At 40.7% G+C, this 23,181-nt stretch overlaps 2 protein-coding genes across 5 annotated transcripts in view; both read right to left on the bottom strand.

The window, feature by feature from the left end:
• LOC311504367 (RNA binding protein fox-1 homolog 2-like) overlaps window positions 1-5,838 on the bottom strand; it is a 44,396-nt gene extending 38,558 nt beyond the window's left edge. For 3 of the 4 annotated variants that reach the window (XR_014699623.1, XR_014699624.1, XM_084567399.1), the window contains exon 1: window positions 4,764-5,838. Coding sequence is in view for 2 of the 4 variants with exons in the window: in XM_084567399.1 (XP_084423525.1) it covers window positions 4,764-5,015 (252 nt within the window). In the remaining 2 variants the exon portion in view is untranslated. The remainder of the gene's footprint in view (window positions 1-4,763) is intronic. The other variant, XM_084567400.1, reaches the window with a different exon arrangement.
• A 1,588-nt stretch (window positions 5,839-7,426) lies between these two features.
• Window positions 7,427-22,564, bottom strand: LOC311496707 (uncharacterized protein). The gene is made up of 19 exons (XM_084556662.1): window positions 22,059-22,564; window positions 21,627-21,785; window positions 21,229-21,347; window positions 20,958-21,141; window positions 20,241-20,353; window positions 19,016-20,159; window positions 18,369-18,493; window positions 17,536-17,782; window positions 16,310-16,437; window positions 16,114-16,210; window positions 15,879-16,001; window positions 15,424-15,596; window positions 11,411-11,508; window positions 10,717-10,844; window positions 9,520-9,700; window positions 9,180-9,324; window positions 7,810-7,886; window positions 7,548-7,582; window positions 7,427-7,467 (listed from the first exon to the last, which is right to left on the bottom strand). The coding sequence occupies exons 1-17, from the start codon at window positions 22,483-22,485 to the stop codon at window positions 7,812-7,814; spliced, it is 3,666 nt and encodes a 1,221-aa protein (XP_084412788.1). The 5' UTR covers window positions 22,486-22,564; the 3' UTR covers window positions 7,427-7,467; window positions 7,548-7,582; window positions 7,810-7,811.
• Window positions 22,565-23,181: the final 617 nt, after the last annotated feature.

Here is a 23,181-nt window from a genome sequence, read left to right as displayed (position 1 = left end):
AATTCTAGTAAAACAAGTGGCTGATACTGAACGTCTGGGACTGGTGTAAAAGCCTGTGGGAAGATTGTGGTCACTATTTATTGTTTGATATTTTATAAAGAATTCATTGAATTTGATTAGAAAAGGCATTTAAATCATAGACTAAAGGGCACTGAAAAAAGTCTGATGGAAAAAGTACAGAACCTCACAAGCCTGTCTATACAAGCAGCTATGTACATTATGGATTAATCTGCACATTACTTTCTTGATTTAAATGTCAACAAAAAACAACAGTCAAAAATGTCCACTACAATATCTAGTCAGTCAGTGCATTATATAACCATGTGAGACAAAAAATAGACACTTTTTCCAGCTTTTCCATTAAGTATATTGAGTATATAGTTTAACAGCAACTTTTGACCATTTTTGCCTAAAAATGCTAATTAATTTCCTCACCTCACAGCTATTACTTACTTTACTTTTTATTTTTAGCTTCAACATATTGACAAACATTTAAAGGTTATTGATATATTTAGTCTCCAAATTAAATTAGATAACATCCTCTCCTTCATACATACTTTGAATTAATTAATACATACTAGAAACACCACAATTACTCTTAGAGCAACAAACCACTTAACTGGAGCCGATATGTGAAGATAACACTTTTAACACATCAAATCATCCCCTGAGCAGAGTCCCAAAACAGCCCTGGTCTCTCTCAAACACAAATCAGTCAATGCATTTCTAATGACAATGTATCACAGAAAACCAGGGGCCCCGAAACTAAACAAATATTCTCAACAGGCTGCAGGAGTACATTTTTCTTGCCAACGCACTATTTCAGCGTGGGGGCTGAGATGAATGTACACAGGGGTGATCCACCTACATTAATGTCTTTGTCCTCAGCGCTGTCATCCAAGGCAGGATCTTATTAGGTTAGAGAGAGCCCCGATCCCTATACAGAGTGACAACAAAACGCGGGCCGCTCAGCAGCAGGCCAGATTGATATAAAAGCCGACAACCTCCTTTTAACATTTCACAAACTCTGACGCTACAGATGTAGGGTGTTGTTATGAATGCCTTGTCATCCTGAAAAATGCAGGACTTCCCTGGCGCAGCGCTGGAATGCAATATAGATCATGTGTTGCTGAACAGGATATTCAATATCCATTTAAAATCCACACTATTAGATTAGTACATTAGCACAATACCAGCGGCACAAGCAGCAGTGAACATTTGCACTGCTGAAAGTGCTTTTTTCTTGCTTTATTTGCCTGTGTTTTCAGAGCACTCAGTCATCTCCTACATGCTGCACTGATTAATGCATTGTTGCTCTGATAAAAAACAGCAGTGTCAATAAGTACAATAATCAAATGGGAAAGATCCCATCATTTGTTTCCAGCAGTGTGAAATAGATTGCTCTCTACCAAAAACCACACCTCAATGTGGTGGCCTCACATTCGGGTCAGAGTTCAACTATTACTGTGACGTCAGCAATAAAGGCTGTTTCTTGGATTTGTCAAGTAGGAAAACTAAATGCCAGTCAACCCAGTTTGCTTCTAGAGTATTAACAGTGTCACCAAGTTAAAGGATTAGAAATGTGTCACTGTTTTATATACACGGAATGGAAACATATTGTTGTGTGTGAGGCTCAGATCACAGTGGAGAAAAAAAATACTCCACACATTTCTAAAATGGCAACCCTGAACTTATTTTTGATGCATAAAACACAAATATACGGCTACAACAGCTACACATAGCCATTATAGATTATTAGCTTATTATTTTTTTTAAATATATAATCAGACAACAAGAAAAGGTTTAAAGTCAAAATTGATGCCTTTATATGTCCTAATTGTCAAAACAAAAATTCTGAATCCAAAGATAATCAACGTCCCATGAAAAACAGAAAAGTAGAAAATAATTATCAACATAGCGGTGATTACGTATTTTAATCAGTTGATTAATTGACTAGTCTTTGAAGCAAAATATGCGTGTATGGACATATATAAATCCTTTGCCTTAAATAAGGATCTCAGAGATCAGCGTAGTTAACACAGCCCCTCCAGTATGACATGTGATCCTATTAGTGGAAACAAAGCCTCTTTACTGCAAGTGATAGGGCAAATCTGTTCCTGCACAAACTGAGACAGAGGGAGGGATGGGGGCATCTCTCCCACTCTCATTTCCGGACTGTGCAGTCGGTTCAATACGTTTTAGGGGCTGAAGCTATTGAACTGTGCTTCTCTCTACCATACACATGCACGCACTCTTCCATTCCCATTTCTTTTTAAGTGCATTACATTTCTAAGCCTGTCTATCAGCACTTGCTGACAGAGCAACGATGTAAAGCCAGCTATTTAGTTTTCCAAACAGGAGCAAACAAGCAGCTTCACCTCCATTACTGGTGCTTTAACTGATGGAGAAATAGCTCTCTGTCTTCCATTTGAGTACTTCACCCTACATAATCCACTCTAATGATATCCTGTGCATCATCCTGCCCTCCTGTGATGTCCTATTAACGACAATATTTGACCATTTTAGAACCACCGGAGGGATAAAGGACAACAAATTGATTTTGCTGACATCGAAAGAAGGTCACTCCAAATGCTGTGGTTGTCATGCTGATAAAAGCAGAGGCCCAAAGTCATTAGACTCTTTGTCCCTAATGATGCGCAAGTTATAGTACTGCAGCCCTATGCTGGACCCTACACTGTAACCTGATGTGCACCTCCCCAGAAATGTAATAGGAGGATTACTCTTCTGCCACATCAAACTGATGCTGTATGTCAAATTGTCGCCGTAGCTATGTCGACAGCATAGACCATACGCAGGCCCTAAAGGCTCTTTAGTACTGCGGGACATAGACGCTATAACTTACACACGCAGCCTGCGCTCGTAATTGGTCTGCTTGGTAGTAGCATGTTTCCACTTAATTATTTCTGGCTGCTCCTCCGTCTCTGCAATTTTCAAATTGATTTTTTTGGATCAATAAAGTTGGAACACATTGAGGAAGGTTTGGATACAAACATTTGTATGACTTGTCTTTGGCGAAATTTTGACAAAAGTTTCAGTAGCCATTGTCGAAAGTGATGCAGGAAGTGGAAAGTGAAGCAAAAAACTGAAACAAAAATTAACCCGACTGGCAAAAAAAGTCAGGACAAGCACACAAGTACAAATGACTCGCACCAGCATTGGCTATGTGTGTAGGTCCTTGCGTTTAGGTCCCGCAGTACCATAAAAACGCCTTAAGACGCCAGTAAGTTCTGTTATTGGTGCGAAATGCATTTCACTGTTCACGTGACTCAGCAGCCAGACAAGCACAGAAAGTTCGCCTTTGTTCAGGCTCTTACACGACATCTACTCAGATGTCTTTTCTATATTATGTTCTGCAGTGAAGTGAACTGCAGTGAACTGTTGATCCACATTAACTTCAACTCCAACACGAGCTGTTCAGTTTCGCTCGCCATTGTGTGAAATGGACACAGTTTCAGTGGCATAATTACATAACAATATGGACACATATTGTTATGTAATAATAATTAAATGTTTTTGACGATGTAAGCCCCTAAGCCGTAGCTATGCACTCGACCACTTTTAGGTACGTGTGTTCGGACATGGCACTAACATAAGTCTACAAAACGCGTCTGGAGCCCTATATGTAAATAACCCCCAACATCATCAGGGGCCCTGTAGAATATTGTAACAGCTGCTGTCTAATGGCTCTCTACCACTGCTCCAGAACTGAGAATAGTGCTGTTTTATGTATGTGCGTCATGACTTGGTCACATAAGTAATTATTTATTGCTCTCCATACTGACATCAGACCTGCACAAAACTCAGACTATAACTGCAACCCTGAAAGTTTCCATATGCACCATAATCTCCAGTAACAAAGGTAAATAAAAACATTGGTGATTGAGGAAATATGTAACTTAACCACACACAGCTCCTCATACATCAACATGACCACATCTGTAATTAACAGAATCACACTCGTGTACTCATATTAACAAGCCCTTTGTTTACTCCATATACCCCCTCCAATCTCTGTCCTGCCACCATAAAACGCAAACAAACACCGACATCAGTTTAAACCAAATGTGGTCCACACCAGTACACCACATGACACCGTTTTGTTTTTCTTTTTGGCACAGCGAAAGGTCAGGTTTGTTTACACCCTCCCCCCTCTGCTGGGATATGGTCTAGGCTTTAAGGATATTCAGAAACCAGATTTTGCCCTTTGGATAATTTTGAAAGCAATATGGTGTCTGAGCTTTAATGTAACAACCCAGTGAATCAAGTTAATAAAAATTGGATTACTGCCATATCTCTTTAAAGCAACCGTTTGTTATGGTCTTTTTGTTTGTATGTATATGTTGCTCATGTCTGCATTATATGCACTGTTTTGTGTTTTTCTGTGACAGACTGTGGAAACAAATTTCCTTATGGGACAATAAAGGCTATCTAACTGTCTGACTGGGCTGTAATGTAGCACCAGTTGACACCGTTGTTACATCTCCCTCTTGAAATTGAGTCAGTTAGCATGTACAGTCATTTGCAGCTGTGAAACGTGCTAGTATTTTCCACACAGCTGGTAATGAACTATGGTGGGCCCTCTGCTGCAGCCATTACTGCACCTACGGTATCTGTAACCACAACCAAAACAAGGGTTCACAAGATGCATTTAATAACACCATGCATGGTTAGAATAGTGCACCAGGCGTGCGTTAAGTCGTTTCTGCGTTGTTGTCTTTGGCATAAGGAGTCCCCTTCCTCACCTGACCAACCTCGCCGATGCCTCCCGAGCCGTCGATACGGGGACGCTTGCACTCCGCGCCGACTGAGTCCACCAGAGCCGCCGTTGTCTGTGCGTCGGGCTCTGGGTCTCCGCGCTTCATGCCCCGAACCGCAGCGGGAGCGCCACCCGGGTTGGGATGCACCCCGGCCATGGTGTCCAGCTCTCTATCCCGGTCGAGGAGACCCCGGGACACAGGCAGCATGATGGATGCAACGTCCGTCGACATTAACATTTAAAAATCTTCTTTTGTTCCCTTTCTTCAGCTAAACAGGGACTGGGACTAAAACCGTATGCTCCTCCGTGCGCAGGGATTACAATGTTTCTTTTAAAAACGTAAAGGTGCCGTCGCTGTACCTTGCTGGGCCTTTGTACGGTCCCCCTTAAGAGTTGTATCTGGAAATGTTTTGGCTCCCTGTTTAACAAAACTCATCTAAAAACAAATACTGTTTACTCGTTTTCCAAAAGATAAAAAAATAAAACAAACAACACAGCAGCTCAATAAAAATAACCCCGAAAATACAAGCAGGTTGTGTGAGGTTAACTTCCAGCTCTGTGCTGACCATGTATCTATATACTGCGGGGCAGCCTTAGAGGCCTGTTATTTCAGATCATAATAAACCAATTTAACAAACAAAGATCAAAACAATGGGTCCCGAGCTTTGCTTACCGCCCAGTTTCCATTTCCCTCGTTTTTGTTTTATTTCTCTGCGAGAGCCGTGCGTTTTAAAAGCACATCAACAGCCAACCGCAACCTCAAGACGAAAACCCCCTCAACATGTCTTCCCTGTCGCCTTTCTCCTCCCAAGGAACCACCGACTTGTACCACAGAGCAGAGGTTCACTGAAAGTCAATCCTCAGCTCTTCCCATATTAGTCCGTTGGTCTGCGTTTAAGGAAAAGACGTTTCTTCTCCCTAAATACAGATGACCGCCGATGAGGCTGTGGTGTTTCCCTCTCTCTTTGTTTCTCTATTTTCTTTCCTTCTCTCCGTTTTGCCGGTGTGTTCATGTAGCGTGTGTTACTGAAAGGAAATTGTCCTCCCTCCCTCCTCCTACTCTTGGTATAGTCATTCCCCTCCTCCTATCTTCCGCTCTCCCTTTGAACGCAGCCATGCAGCCTGCAAATACACGCAGTGTGCCGCAGTGCTTCCATATATTTTACAGAGGGGAGGTGTGTGAATGCAGGGGGGCGGAGGGGGGTCTTACGGCCCTGAGAGACAGCCACGCTTTTGCAGTCCACAAACCTTTGGGTTATATCTTCTTTTTGCTTTTTTATTTAAATTTATAATCTCTAAAATAAAGCCGACATTCTCTGCTTGAAATTCTCGATTATATATATATAAATAATGGTGGTAGCATTACATGGCTGGAAAGGGGTGGCCTGCTCTAGAAGATTTTCACGTCAAACTCTTTATACAAGCAATACACACACCAAGGTCTCCACACAAGCCCAGCTCTGAGTCATACATCATAGAGAGTCTTACATTCCTCTTACATTTTTACTGCTTGGATGACACCCAGTGGTCAAAGGGTACCATGAGAAGCAAAATACTTACAAGGCAATTTGCGGAACAAGCAAGGGCTGATTTTAAAAACCTAATTCTGCTTTGCGAAACTGGCTAATCCCCTGGGCAATCCTTTACGCTCTTCACATTTATATGGCTCCCCCAATGTCACTGACTGGATACACATATTTATATTTTTCTACTTTTAAAACCAGATATTTTCAGAATTACATTCAGGAGTGTAAGGAAAGATAAATTGCAGTTAATTATTGTACTTTAGAGGTGCTGGTAGATTCACATACATAATACACATAATACATTTAAACAAAGCTAGGCTATCTGTTTTTCCTACTCCTAATGCCACACTAATCTGCTAACTAGTTTATCAATGCTCATACAACTTTCAGCAAGAAAGTGAAAAGGTGATTTTGTATTTATTCCATTATTCACATTATGATTGGTTAGAAATCTTCTAGGTGGATCTGTTCTTTAACTCTAAAGTCTCTTTGGGTGATGATGTACTGTTGAATAAAGCTGGAGTTGGTGTACACAAGACTAAATAACAAAACGGCCCTGGGACATGAAATGCCCCAGGCTTACCGTGATAAGAGTAACATGCACTGTGAACACAATGTCAACTGATGGGCCCTTTATGCTGGATCTTGAGTCATTAAATGGTCTTATGGGCAAGTCTTTGCAAGAGGACATTTAATTTCATCCAACAATTGGTTGTCATGGTGCATATTGCTAAATTCATGAGTTTAATTAGATTGCCACACAATAAAGTTCGTTTTGTGTAATACAATATTCTAGCAAATGAACAAGGGGCTAGTTTTTGAATTCCACATAGTCAGCTGTGTCTTGTGATCAAGTTTGGGTGGAAATATTCCAACATTTCCTGTCAGACCAAATGCCCACACTGATGTGTCCTTTGCCTGCAGTTATCTTGCTCAAGCTTGTTGCTGGAAATCTCCAAATAAATTTTAGCAAAGCCAGTCTCAATGAGGCTCAGTCCACTCCTTAATTGTCATGTGTCTGCGCAAACAATGCTGCCTCCCACTTTTTCATTGAGTGCCACTTCCCTGTGTAAAACCTAATGGCTGCAAGCTTAGAAACCATAACACACATAAACACCTCCAATGTTATTTAAGAGCTTTTATTGGTGGTTTAATGAGCGAGACCTGAAAAGGAAGATATGGTTAGAAAGGAAACACATTTAAGAGGTATAAACAGAACAATACAACACTATAGCATGACTTACAGTTTGGATAACTTTGAGTGTCTCCAATGTCGTAACTGAAAAACAAGAAACGAACCAGTCTTGATAAATAATTAAAAACTTTCCTCATTAATAAACAATTGTCCTGCTGTCGAATGGGACTGCAGCTACTACTGACTCTCAGGCTGTTTTCAGCTAAGAGGAGGCTTGTAATACAACTCATGAATGGCTGCTTTGATGTGCTCTACAAGAGTTCACAAGGGTTTAGTGGAAGATTTGAGGACAGAGAGATCATTTTCCTCACCATTACTGTCCAAAGCATCCCTCAACACAAGGCCCATCACGTGGCGAGCAGATTTCAGTTGAACACATGAAGTAGATCTGAGAGGGAGGCAAAAGTAGAGCAGGATTTATCTGTAGTGTTCAGACTCTAGAGTGTGCAATGTAATATGACAAACAGCTGCTCGCAATTGAGAACTGGACAGAATTTGCAGTTTCCAAAATGGCCTCTCCACGTTTTCTCGTAATGAAGGCTGACATAGATATTTAAAGATATATCTGCAAATGGTTTCATTTTCCCATGATTTAAACTGAGGGACTTTATCCATGACATGGAGCGCAAATTCACAGACCCTCTAAAGGATGTTTTATTTTTTTCTTGAAAAGCAAGTGGCAACAGTTTGACATTTTGGGAAGTATGCTTAAAAAGTTAGATGGGAAGTTAGAGACCACTCTCATATCTACTCACTAAAAATGACTGCACAGCCAAGAAGCTTATTAGGCAGATGGAAACAATGTGCAAAGGTGAAAAAAAATAAAAATTCCCCCACTAGTGCTTCAGAACTCCAGAAAAGCCACAACAATGTATACACTGAAGTTTTGGTACTGATTATATAAAACAAATTACAATATGTTAATGTGCTTAATGTCAGTGTGTTTAAAAAGTGATTTGTTACCTTTGAACAGAGCCAAATATCCCATAATGATGAACAATTCTTTCTAACATATTTAATGAATATAAATCCAATGTTCCACAAAAATAAGACTTCGAACCACGGTAGTTTTGTTTGTGTGGGACGTGATTCAGTCCGCATCAATGTATCAGGTACGTTTGATTGCTACGTAAAAGGGCTAGGCTAATTTATTGAAAGATTAGTTGTTGATAGTCATTGAATGGTGAGAAAAACGGGGTTGTGCAGTGGCAGCGTGGAGGGGGGTGACTCCAGGACGCTGGAATATACTGTTAAGCCTTCTTGAGGTCTCGTGGGCCTAACTTAACAAAACATAACATCGGTGAAGAGAGGTGCCCACTTGAAACAGTGACATGACTGCCATTGACTAGGCCAGGTATCCGATGTCTTCATGTTGGATGGTGGCGATATTTCTTTGTTTAGCTGCTGAGCGGGCCATACAAGCCAGCAGCATTTACTTAGTTCATTTAGATTGTTGGTTTAATCGTCATATCTCATAACGCATTGACTGTAGGTTTGTTAGGGTTTCTCAGTTGGACAGGGCCTGGTGTTTTGCCTGGGATCTTGGCACAAGGGATTGTAATATCTAATCCTGTGTATTAACGAATGCTAGTTCAGATCCTGCTAAGTGAATCAATGCCAAAAAATGATTGAAAACCTCTTCACCTTTATTTATAAAATGCAAAAGTCTGCTTATCCGTACCTCTTCGTCCGGGTCCTTGAACTCACCATCAGGTAGGAACTGAAAGGTGGTGATGGTGAAGCGGCGGGTCTGACTTTTAGGGAGGGATGGTTGAGGATCAGATGGCAGAGTCTGTGGCAATGCTGGGTCCAAGGGGTTGGGACATCTAGGGAGGAACATCAAATTAGAGATTCAATTCGGTAGCATAAAAATAGGAGTCAAAACAATTCTTCTTATTTCTTTGTTAGCTGCAGCCATATTGGATGTGAAGTTAATCATTTTGTTCCTTCAACAACAAACTCCTCCTTTGCTGTGCTCACTATTTTTGTGTTCTGTTCACACAGGAGATGTTTCAACCTACCCGTTGTAAAGTAGCACCCACACAGCTTTTCCGGAGCGGGGGTAGGCAACACAGTAGTGCACCAACAGCACCAAACTGGGATCTGGGGAGTTTAGGAGCCGCACTTCCAAATAGAGAGGTTTCCCCAGCAACATTTGCAGCGGCTGGTGATACTGTGGGTAGTAGCTGCTGTACTGTGCATCTGATATGAGAGAGGTGTATAATAACAGAGGGATATGGCTTCTTGAACCTCACTGCACCCAGTCATAATAAGGCAGAAGATCAGCTACAACCATTTTTCATATACAGTTGTGTTCAAAATAATAGTGTGTTTAAGTGAGTAAAGCTCAAAATCCTTGTAATACCTTTTATTTTCATACATGCAAATGTATTGGGAACACTACACATTCCATCCCAAATCAAAACATAAATATTTATCAGATTTGTTATTACTTTACAGAAAGTGAAGAAAAGGGAATATTAGGCCGCTCAAAAAAATAGCAGTGTCTGCATTTTCTTGGCAAACTTATACATTTAGTGTATAAACTGTAAATGCCTAAATATTTAGTTTTCCTGTGAATCACTGAATCAATATTTAGTTGTAAAACCACCGTTTCTGAGGACCACCTCAGATCTGTGTTGCATGGAATTGACCAACTTCTGGTACCTGTGATCAGGTATTTAAGCCCAGGACAATTGGACTATACTCCACAGTTTCTCTGCATTTCTTGGTTTTGCCTCAGAAACAGAATTTTTGTCACCCCACAAGTTTTCTATTGGATTAAGGCCCGAGAATTGTGTTGCCACTCCATAACATTTATCTTTTGTGTAATTTGTGCTTGTTTACCAGACTCAACGGGGAATAGCACTAGCGTACGAAAACAAAATATTGGTGAAATGAACGAGTTTCGTTATTTAGAGGCTGCGTTTCGGTGCCCCAGTCACTCCCACTACATGGATCTACACTGATCCAATTATCTACTGATCCAATTATCTCCCGAAGGAATAAATATTACACAAAAGCTATATGGGTGAGGAAACGAGCATATTTTATGCCAGAAATAAGGTCCAAGTTGTAAAAAAACAGTAGTTCCCCTTTAATCCAATTATTTTTATTTACTATTTTTAGTTCCTTTCATCTTGACCAGCTAAACTTTTTTTTTTTTCACATACTGACATGACTATTGAAATGCTGTGTTGAAAATAAAGATAATTTACCTTCTGCAATCCTGAGCTGGACTCCAAACACCCCTTGGGACTGCACTTCAGGACTAATGGTTGGAGTTTTGACCATGTAGCTAACAGTCAGAGGTGATTCTGGTGCTAACCTGCACTCCACCAACAACCTGTGATTGATGGGCAGGCATGAGAGATCTTTGCAGTAAATTATTTTTATTGTGTATAATCTTTAATTCGGATGTGGTCAAACCAATTCTTTATTTAGCAGCACATTGTCTCTAATTTTCTCATCAATTATAAAAGCCAATGCATGTATTTTTGAATATTTTATAGAAATGTTTGATGATTGATTTTATTTGTAGCATATCACTATGACTCCTGGTTAACATACTGCATTTTAAAACTGAAAAAATGCAAACAAGTACACTAGTCATTTGCCTGAACAATGTCACCTGCCATTTGTTCATCCCTCCATCTGTCCCGCTGTTTCTCATTACAAACAAAAAACAGTAGTTTGCTGTACCGGTATAAAGGCATGTACACAACAGTTAACTTCAGATGCAAGCCAGTCTAGAAAATATATAACTAGAAATTAAAGCAAAGAAAAAGAGCCCGGCATGGGACACACTGACAGACACAGACTGTCTCTGGCAATTGCAATGGAGCTGTAAAAAGATGCAGATGCCCGAAACTGAACACTATGAAAACTAAATGGGCAGCAACATGTTCTGACCTGATAGGAGAATCTCTTGTGATGGTGCCATAGTTGAGGCTGAGAGTCTGAACCTTGTTGATGACTTCCACCATGTAGACTACTGTTTTCCCCACCATCTGTCAAGACAGAATTGGTAATGGTAAATGGCCTTGTTTTTATATAGCGCTTTTCTACCTATTGGTACTCAAAGTGCTTTACAGTCACAGACACATCTACCCATTCGCTCACACAAGCACACACACATTCACACACCAGTGCCAGCCACTGCGAGTCACTGGTTCAGTGTCTTGCTCAAGGACACTTCAGCATGTGGCACATTCCAGGGATCGAACCGCTAACCCGTTCATGGACAACCAGCTCTAGCTACCGAGTTCAGAAGGTAGAATTGGAAATGAAATTTTGTGAAGCGACAAGAATATTAAATTTTACTGGTTGCCAGGAAATAGCTGCCAATTATTTATCTCACAATCAACAAATTCCATGTAAAATAGGACAAAATTGTGAAAATGAGTATACTGGAAATATGGAAATTAGGTTTGAAAAAGTACAGAAGTACTGTATTAGTTGTTTACAATAGATATTATTTTTCTGTGTCAGAGTCTAAGGAGACTGACAGGACAAAATGATGAGTCTTTGAGTGAGAGAAGACAACCATGTCAAAAAGAAAAGGTTTCAACAATAATGACTCTATTCCCTCCATTATCTGTTGAAAAGGTAATATGATAATAAGTCTGAGTGTGTTTCCAAGCGTGAAGCGTGTTGAATTGTCATGTAGTTAGTGTTGGACAATAGGGATGCACCAGTCCACTTTTTTCACTTCCAGTATCAATATCTGAGGTTTAGTATCGGCCGCAGGGGTCGCGTTAACCGAATATTTTCCGTCATTGACCGTTTTTTCAAAACTGTGACAAAAAAATCTGAAGGCCATCTGTCATTTTGACATATTGCAATTCACACCCCTGACCAGTTGGTGGCGAGTGACGTTTTCTGCGAATTTGCTCTTGTCTCTAATCGCAGTTTGCATTCCAAACATCGCAGAACTTTTATCAGTGCACAATTTCCCAGTACAGTCACCAATTATACTGATGCACACATCAGAGCTCGGCTAACCAGAGACATATATACAATATATATGTACACTACTGGTCAAAAGTTTTAGAACACCACACTTTTTCCAGTTTTTCACTGAAAATTATTCAGTTCAGTGTCTCATTGCACTCTGAAATGAAAGCATAGAACAAATAAGCAATTTGAGTTGAAAAAGAAATCATGGAATCAATTTATCGACCAAAATGTATTCTAAACTTTTGACTCATCAAAGTAGCCACCTTTGTCAGATATAACAGCTGAACACACTTGTGGCATTCTTTCTACAATAGAAATCAAATATTCTTCAGAAAGTTCTTCCCAAGTCTGTTCCTATAAATGTGTGGCACTTGTAGGTTGCTTGGCTTTCACTCTTCTGTCCAGTTCATCCCAAACCAGCTCGATGGGGTTTAAGTCTGGAGACTGTGCTGGCCACTCCATGTTTTCAAGCTTACCATCTTGTTCTTTTTTCCTGAGGTAGTTCTGGCATAGCTTGAACTTGTGTTTTGGGTCATTATCTTGCTGTAGGATGAACCTCTGACCAACTAGGCGCATACCAGAGGGTATTGCATGGCGCTGCAGAATGCTGTGGTAGCCATTTTGGTTCAGGGTGCCTCTCACTCTGTACAAGTCACCGACCCTGGATCCAGCAAAACAGCCCCAGACCATCACACTTCCTCCTCCATGTTTGACAGTTGATGTCACACACTGTGGAACCATCCTCTCGCCTACTCGATGGTGTACAAAGATCCTGCGTGATGAACCGAAGATTTGAAATTTTGATTCATCAGTCCATAATACCTTCTTCCAGTCTTCAGTAGTCCAATGGCGGTGTTTCATGTCCCAGGCGAGCCTCTTTGTCTTATTCTGACATCTTAGCAGTGGCTTTCTTGCTGCAACTCGTCCTGTCAAACCTGCAGCTCGAAGTCTTCTCTTCACAGTTAAAACTGAGACTTGCTTACTACGACCACTATTAAGCTGTGCTTGAAGCTGTTGTCCTGTGAGCCGCCTATCACGCAAGCTGTTAACTCTCAGAAACTTGTCCTCTGATTCAGTTGTGGCTTTGGGTCTGCCAGACCTCTTCCTGTCAGAGTTTCCCCCAGTTTCTGAGTGCCTTTTGATGGTGAAGAAAACTGTACTCAATGACACCTTGACTTTCTTTGCAATTTCCCTGTAGGAAAGACCTACATTTTTAAGTGTTATGATGGTCTGTCTCTCTTCCATTGATAATTGCCTTTTTCTCGCCATTTTTGTAGCAACACACTACTTTCTGCAGTACAATACCGTTCACCTGATGCTCATCTGGTCTGGTACCACAGTGTGTTCCCGAACTGCTTTTATGCAGACAGAGGGGGTTGTAAGTAATGAAGAAAAGTTGGAACACCTGTAGGAATAAGTAGCACCAGCTTTCAAGGCTGATTCAACCTTCATTGCTGCAGAACAGCTTTAAATTGTTAATCCACTTCGTGTTCCCTGAAAGAGGCCTTTCTGTATAATTCTGAAATGTACATTATTTTTCAGTTTTGGGTAACCAAACCTTTTTTTTTTAACCTGTGGCTGTTCAGTACTTAACTTTGTGCCATTTCAAGCTATTCATTGGACTTGCACAACTTGAACTGCAATAAATAACTGGAAAAATCAGGGTGTTCTAAAACTTTTGACCGGTAGTGTATATATGTCTATGTCTATGCGGCTAACGGCTACCAAAATGGAGCAATCAGATGAAAGCACGTTGCTAGGACTGATTTTTGTGCAAATTGTGCAAAATAAAAGAGTTTGCAAACCACCAAAGCACTTCAACCCTACGGTGCCATCTAAGAGCTGTTAGCGCTAGCAGTCCCAGTCCGAGTACGGATAAGACGTGTCGGCAGCCCAAACTTTTTTTTCTCCCTACCATTTAAAGTCAATACTGTCAATACTGAAAAGTACTTAAAGTTAATGAAATTTTAATGAAAATTAAATGCTATTGAATTGCATTATTATCTTTTAAAAAAAGTAAAGTGCTTGTTGAAAAATAGATTATGACGGGATTTTTATGACCCTGTCAGCCAAAATGACAGACAACAAAAAAGTCTAGCGCAACCTCTGATCGGCCGATACCGATCCAATACTGATACAATACCGATACAGAAAAACAGCGCTGAATTATCTAACAAACTATGTGTGGAAAAGACTGGGATCATTCTTTTGTGCAAGGCAACATCAGACTTGACTTAGACATTTCTTACCTATTTTTTTTTTAAAAACAGTTATAAATGTACCGAATTAATTATTCATCTAATAACTGTGCACCAGTGCAGCAATCTAAATCCCTTGTCCCCAACAACCAACAGTGGCTGTCCATCTATATAATTAAGTTCAGTGTTTATTCAGTTCAACAAACTGAGCATGCTCTTTAGGGTGAAATCTCTGGAGATGCTTGATTAAGTTGGTTGTGTTACAGCTTGAGATTTTACCACCGCCCCTTGGAACATTCACTGCTTAGGTATTGCACGTACCCGTCGAAAGTGTTGGCTGAGGTAGTGTGAAAAAGTTCCAGATGGATTTTGAAAATAATGAGCCTCCGCACGGCGTGCCGCTAGTGCATGACATCACTTACAGCGCACTGCATAGATTTAGACTGAATGGATCTAACCCTGTGGATCGTGCCCACTGTCACTGATACACGATCTAGATTTTTTCTCAATATTGGGACCAATACCGATACCAATATCGGATCTGTGCATCCCTGTTGGACAACAAAGGAATTGTCAAGAAATTGTAAAACAGGAAACTCTTTTCTTTTGAGGACTTCTTTCTTCCACTAAATATCACGATGCCCTTTCTTTAAATAAACACTCCATTAACGGAATTAGACAATACAGAGTCAGAACAAGCACTTCTTACTTTGGGTCTCTCTCAAGAGTTCGATATTTTACAAAGTGTTTCCATTCATTAAATCTCACCACTCTGCGTGCCCCACAGCTATCCATTGGGATCTTGAACAAGGCGTAGTCAGCAATCACTCTTTGAGGTTTGCAGCCGGAGTCAGTTGCAGCAACAAGCAGGGCAGGGGATAGAGGGGGCTCCGTGAGGGAGGCAGGCACAGAGAAGACAAAGTGGCGGTCAATAGTGCACTCTGGAGGGAGGTACAAACACAGATACACATGCACCATTATGAAAAGGTCAGATGAACAAAAGGTCAGAAGTCTCAGGAAACAATTGATAATGAGACCCAAGGTATTTTATACCCGTTCCACATTCTGTGTCACTGCCAGCTTGAATCATGCTGTGCTGGCCCTGAATGTGCCTCGTCACACATCCAGCAGTAGTAATGCTTATATTTCCGTACCCAAAACAGCTCAACTGTACTCAGCTAAGTGGCTTGAAAATGTCAGTAGGGACACGGACTGCAGCTCACCATCCATGGGGTAGTAGCAGGCAGGGGGGTGCTTGCTGAAGCAGCAGCCCATGGAGAGGCACTGTGGCTGGGATACAGAGCTGGATCCACAGGGGAGATGCTGTTCGCTAGGAAGGTTGCACTCTGAGGGACAGCACGACAAATGTCAGACATACAGTTAAAATAACTCTGAATGGCCTGGAGAAAACACCCTTTTGCAAAGCCTTTCAGAGGTGCAAATGTAAAATCTATCAACCTTGCCCAGACACCGGGATGACAACTGGACAGGAAAACTGAGCCTCCTTTCTCCCATTTGCTGTCATGTAGATGACAGTGATGGTGTACATGTTATCCTTTTAGATGAAAATGTTTATACAGGAGTTAACAGGTACATAACATATTCAATTATACAAATAGCAATTTGCTCGTGGGAAATCTGATTCAATACTTGCCTCCACACTCATGTGACAAACTGAGTGTAACTGAAGAATCAAATGGATTTCGCCATCTTTGCCTTTGCTTGCAGAATACCCACAGTGCATTGGAGCTTCCTGGAGGTTCATCTGGTGTCTATTGGTGTCTGAAAAATACATGTGGAAATATACAATAAGCAGTGGCGGGCTGTGCATTTTCCACCTAGGCCTTCAATGACCTCCAGTCCATTCAAAACACCTCTTAATACAATTTCTATAGCAGTGGCTTCATAATGATTGTATTAAGAGGTGTTTTGAATGGATTGCAGGGCAATGAACGACGTTCATTGAACGCGTTCATATTTTTGTGAACTGAACGCATAATTTTTCCAACTGTGAGCCTTTTCTGCAAATTGTGCCCTTCAGATCCGGACGTCCACCACATCAATGTCGAATTTGAAGCAACACATGGAGTTGAAAAAATATCATCATTCTGGAGTCTACGAAAGTAGTTATGTGAACTATGAACATGAACTAGTTCACTTTAATCCGTGCAAAATTAACTTTGAACTAGTTCTTGTTATGCGATTAATCAAGATTAATTAATTTCAAAGCTTCTAATTGATTTGATTTTTTTTGCAGTTTTAATTGTGAAGGACCAGGCAAATTTCTTTGACTCCAGCAACTCATGATGGATGAAATATAATTGGATAAAAGCTTGAATGCAAAGTTACACTGCCAGAAGCACTGCAGCTGAGAGACAGACAAGCCATAAAACGAAAAGAACAGGCAATTGTGAATAATTTAATAAGATTAATGGAAAAATATTAAAATGTAAGTCAATGTTTTTGATAAAGTTTATGCTAGCAGAGAAGGCTTTGCTGGCCCTGACAGCCCACCATTGACAATAAGTTATTTTTGTGTGGACTTTAAATTAATCACAGCTCTCAGCATGCGATCGCTTGTCACAACAAAAAACAAGCCTACCCCTTACCCCATCCACATTCACACACACCAGAAGCCCCGAACCATTGTTAAGAATCAGCTCATGCAGACCTGATGGCAACCATATGCACCTGGAACATATACATCAGATTTATTTGTATTTTTATCTTATTTTATTTTATTTAATTTTATTTAATTTCACTTATTTAAGCTGCTTCTGTACCAGAGAGAAAAGTTGCCGGAGTCAAATTCCTTGTATGTGTACATACTTGGCCATTAAAGCTGATTCTGATTCTGATTCTACACAGGCACATACAGACCTTTAAAAGCTATTCTTGAAATGGGACCAGCGGGGAGCTCCACATTCATCTGATGGGATGAACAGAAGACTTTAGGCTTTGGAACGACAGAGCCCTTGGTGGTGGTTGGTAGGTTGGTAGAGATGGTTGGGGTAACTGGTGCTGGAGTTTGAAGAGTACTTGGATATGGGCATTGTGGGTCCAAGGTCCTGTATTGTGCTATGGAAAGGTCCCAAAACCTTATGGGTAAGGAAACGGTTGTGGGAGTCTAAAGCCAGGGAGAAATCAATAAAATGTCGTAAGAGGAACCACGCATTGGTTTCCAGCTACTGCATAAAAAAAAAATAAAGTCTGCAAACTGAGCTCAGCTCATAAAGACATGAGTTCTCACCAGATTGGTTGCACAGAACATATTAAAAACACTCTGTACATATGCGTGCAGCTGCTTATAGTCCACATGGGATTAATCATAAATATGAGTTTCTGAAATCTGTTTTTTCAATCTGAGAATGTCCATCTTCTTGTGTCTAATGCTTTTAATGTTATACTACACATGGCAATATCATGTAATGAGTGCAGTTGTTGCATGTTGTATTGTGAATGCCACTGTGTAATGAAAAGTCGATTTGCAATGTCAATATGTGTATCTGCACATGGACCAAAGGGCCGGATGATTTGTTGTTGTTGTTCTTGTTAGGAGTTTTTGAGTCTGAGCACTCATGTTGTCCAAGGACTTTTTGGAGACTGGGAGCATCTTAAGTGGGTTTATTTTACACATTCAAAGACATGATTAAAGTTTGTAGAGATTGCATATGCACCATATATGTGTGGAGAAGCATAAAGGAATGGCTCACCTGTAACTGGCTGTGACAGGCAGGCAGAGGAGCGTGGAGGATTACCCCAAAGTCCTGAGGAATCTGTAGCATATATCCACAACGTGGAGACACACTGGAGAGTAACACCCATGCCTTTTGTTGTTCTGATGTAGAAAACAATGCTTGTTACATACTTGATGGTGTCTCTGAGCTGTTACCCATACATGTACTCATCTGGGTACAGCAATAGTATATTGAGATAAGTGTACTTCTAAACATATGCTTAAATAAATCAAAAACATTAAAGTTTCTATAATTTTCTCAATTGTATGCACTGTTATACATTCAAGTAATGTCATAAATTATACCAAATAAAATATATTTGGGTTTTGGAAAGATTGTATATGATACATACATGTATGTGAACGCTATCTTTACTCTTTCTGTTCAGCACATTAAGCTCATAAAGCATAGTTTATGTATAAAATTAGGGGTGGGACTTTAACGCGTTACTTGCAATTAATTACAAAACAATTATTGCATTAAAAATAATTAGATTTTTTTTTAATCGAATCCCACCCCTAAAAAAAAAAAAAAAAAAAAAAAAAAAAAAAAGTGGTCTCCTTTTATCACAGAAAAAAAGCCATATTTCTCATCAACAGCTATATATTTACACAAACACTGACCTCTGAGCTGAATGGATTCTGGGTGAGCATAAGGCAGGAAGACAGCCATTTTCTCAATCAGACACTGAAGATGGGGATCCTGTGGATTGGGCCAAGCTGTGGTTGTGGTGGGGGGAGTCATGGTAGCGGTGGTAGGCTTTTGTGTTGTCGTTGCTGGGGGAATTTGCTGATACTGGGGGACAGGGAGGTAAGGTGGATGGTATTGTGACGGGGACACAGTAAGATGATTAGGATAATGGGGAGGAACGGACGTGGCTTGTGGAACCACTGGTTTCAGAGGTTCTCCTTTGGCTGATGGCTGAACTACAGGCAGTGGTAAGTAAATGGATCTTTGGGGGTGAAACTGGCTGGAGGGACTGCCAGTAGAAGGTTTTGGGTAGTAGATGGGCCAATGAGGGTAGTAGGAGCTGAAAGAACTGTGTGGATAAAGTGGATCGACCTGATACCGTGGATCAACAGGAGACTGTGGCCTGGGAGGGAGAGGAACAGGTTGTTGGGTCACTGGTGCTGCAGTGGGTTGAGGGTAGTAAGGTATCTGAAGATGGTACTGAGGATAATCAGGACTTTTTGGAGGTTTGGGTGACTGAGTGGCTGGAGAAATGGCAAAAGGGTATTTAATGTCAGTGGGATAAAGAAACAGTTGCTGTTGCTGTCCAGAAGGAGTGCCATGGTTGGGCTGAGGTGGGCGAGTGGGTTTTAGGGCAGGGGGGTGAACTTGGTGCAGCTGGGGATACTGAGACAGCGAAGAGAAGGGGTAGTAGGGATAGTCCGGAAGATGTGGAATTTGACCAAGAGTTGGAGGCTGAGGAAGCGGGGAAGGAGTGGAGGGAGAGGTGGGTACAAGGTTAACAGGATCCGGGAGATGGAGAAACTGAGGGGCACCGGAAGACAGAGCAGGAGACCAAGGTGGAGAGGGCAGGTAGGGGTAGTAAGGATATTCTGGAAATTGTGCCATCGGTTTCTGAAATGGGGATTGAAGAAAGGGAGGAGGAGGAGGGGTTGTTGGTGCAAGGCTATCAGGATATGGGATATAAGGAAACTGAGGGTCACCAGGAGATGGAGTAGGAGTTGGAGAGGTTGTGTCGGGTGGGCAGGAGAGCATGTAGTCTTGATCATCTAATACAAGCTGGAGGTGTAGACCATCCTATAAAAAGGTGTCACATAAAAATATTATTGTACCAAGCCAGCAACCTGCTACAATAATCATTCTAATTGGACAACTTACTTCACTAGTGATGCAAGAAGCACTGTAGGAGATGAGGAAGGTAAGCTCCCGAGACTGGGAGTCGACAAAGCTTGCACACTTTTCAGATACAAATGGACCCCAAGCTCCACTCACTGTAAAACAGATTGTACACATTTTTTGTAGTGATACTCACTCAGTCTAAAGGCTTTAACTACCACCAACTGTATTTTTTTTTTTCACTTAATTTAAATAACATTCTGCAATTAAAAACATAAATATTTTAGGTCGATTAAAGCAGTATGTATATTTTAACATGGCTAATTTTAGAACAGCGGAATAAAAAAAAAATCAAATAAATGAAGAATCTGGAGAAAAAGCACCACAACTAAGCTCTAGGAAATTATGGACATTTAATTTGCCAAAACTACTGTCTAAATGCTGTAATTTCAATAAAGAGTAATTTGACAAAAGCTCTATTACTAACAAATTAATTAAGTGGTCACATTGTAATTCATAGAATAGAATAGGTCTTTATTGTCATTGTCACAAGTACAAAGAAATTAAAAGTGCTCTCCTATCAGTGCACCATTCAATATAATAAAAAGAACAAATAAAAAACATAACAACATTTAGCAGCATAAGTAACACATACAGTCATGTGGCTAGTCTTATACTAAGGTGCTGAATACAACACAAAATCAAGTCAGGAGCACTGCAAGACAACTGACAATTGAGCTGCCAGAGTAGCCTGCATACCTGTGACTCCCAGCACTGGTATATCTTTCTCTTGCCCATGCATCTGTACCACCATGCTATCAGGGGAGCAGAAGACTAAAGGGGCAGAAAGGGACATCATGGGGGCAAGAGCTGTGATCCATATCGGGCAGGAGAACTTCAGTGGGTTGCCCCACCACAGTATGGGCAGAACATAACTGCCATTCTGACAACAAGAATAATAAAAAAAATAAACAAATATAAGCACTGCAAACACGAGTGATCACTACTACAGATGTTTTTGTGCTTGTACCTCCTGGGTAATGTAACATGCATCATAAGGCACCATCATCTCAAGGTCCCTGTGTGATGTCTTCAATGAGTAACCACAGTATGGAGGCAAATGGAAGACAGAGATTGGAGAGTCTCCCACTGTAGAGACAAAATGTTGGTTGCAGCTTCTAAAATGGGAGGACTTCTGGACTTTCTTTGCCTTAGATCACACATTTAGAATGACTTGGATTTCCCCACACACAAAATGAGAAATCTGAGTTCTCTGAAACTATTACAGGCACTTACTTTCTGGCATTTTACAACATCACTAACTATTAAAAATAATAGTTGTAGGCCAAGATGGTTTAAGGAAAGACTGGCAGTGGTTTTGTTAACACAAATCCTAGAGTTTGATCCTTATATAAAGTGAATAGATACCCCTATCCACTTGCAAGTGGGTGACTCCTTCACCAGAGGCTGTGAAGATCATGACATTGTTACCACACTCCACCAAAGGCTGTATTGTCTGCCATTCAGAGAAATCAGGACTAGTGTCAGAGGATAGACCAGAAATCTTCCCCTGGAGTCCATGAAAACCTAGAGGATGAAAAATAGTGTGTAAAGAAGGAAAAGATCCCACTGCATTACATCAAAGCACTCCTGCAAATACCACTTCAAAAATTTAGCAACAGATACATTCTTGCATTTTTATATATAAATGATTTAAATAAATTATTTTCATTAATCACTCACTGTACTGGATCAGTACACACACACACACACACCCACACACACACACACACACACACACTACAACTTCTATAAACCCACTAAAATAAAAACGTAAAATAAGTGGAGCTCTCCTTTAACCTGAGAAATCTCCTTGATAGCCATCTTCAGATTCTGTAGATGAGGACACTGATTTCGTGCTGACTTTACCAACAGTCCAAGACGAGCTGTTGAGCCCAAAGTTGATGCCAGTTTTAAGAAGTTTCGGTGCACTGAAATGTGCGGGTGGTTCTCCGTGAGAGGCACCGGATTCAGGCCGAAGCTCGTCGAGTCCCGGCTGGTTGAATTTAAACGCATTAGGGCTCCGGATAATATGTTCAACAAGGTGCCATTTCCCCTGCTGTACACCGCTGTTTTGGTCAATCCCTTTCCAGTCATGAACTCGGTAGGCAATAATATCGTCCTCGTACTGTCCCAAACTTACCGAACAACAAAGCGGAATCGTGTAAAAATAACCAATTACTACAAATAAAGATAAACTCAACAATTTCTCTTGTTTGCAAGACATCGCTGAATTGTTGATGCTATTTTATTTTTTCTCACGCGCGCACGGAGTCGTCACCTGGACACGAGGACGATCGAGTCATCAGACACGAGCCAGTTAAAAAGCTAAGTTCATGATATAAGAGCATCATGGGAAATGGGATCACGAGTATTAGACAGTCATTCAACGGAATATCATTGTGACGTTATTTATTATTTTAACTGTTTTGAATTTGAAAATCTAAAGACAGACGATCTCAGAAAATGAGAATGTTAGTAATTCTCATTTTCTGAGATCTGTGAAAACAAATTCATTCTAACGTAACAGTCCTGCACTAAATCTTAGCTTCATGAAGGTTATGGTATTCAGCATTTGTTTAAAATACTCACTGCCATGGGCGTGGTAGTGGGGGGAAAAGGGCTACCCAGGACCCGAGTAGGGAGAGGGCCCATGAAAATCGTGATTTTTTTATTTATTTTATTTTTAATAAATTGGGCCCTCCAATTAATTGGTGTCATAATGTATTTCGAATATACTGATAACATAAACTGAGAGAATGAACTTTGTGTCACAGCCCATATTGAACATTCTGGGGACCCTCTCTTGGAGACGCAAAATGGTTTAGTCCGTCCATAGACAGCGGCCGGCGACAAGTACGTCAGTGAGTGAACCATTGAATGACCTGGAGGCTAGCTGTCATCATGCCGCCCAAAAAACACA

This window comes from Chelon labrosus (genome assembly GCF_963514085.1).
Source record: "Chelon labrosus genome assembly, chromosome: 2".
Classification (NCBI taxonomy): domain Eukaryota; kingdom Metazoa; phylum Chordata; class Actinopteri; order Mugiliformes; family Mugilidae; genus Chelon; species Chelon labrosus.
This window is presented reverse-complemented; position numbering and strand designations above follow the sequence as displayed.

Coding starts and splice junctions, on each gene's coding strand:
- LOC311496707 (XM_084556662.1), bottom strand. CDS start 22,485: ATGTCTTGCAAACAAGAGAAATTGTTGAGTTTATCTTTATTTGTAGTA. Junction 21,142..21,228: donor CATGTTACATTACCCAGGAG/GTACAAGCACAA, acceptor TCTTGTTGTCAG/AATGGCAGTTATGTTCTGCC. Junction 16,002..16,113: donor CATCCCGGTGTCTGGGCAAG/GTTGATAGATTT, acceptor GCTGTCCCTCAG/AGTGCAACCTTCCTAGCGAA.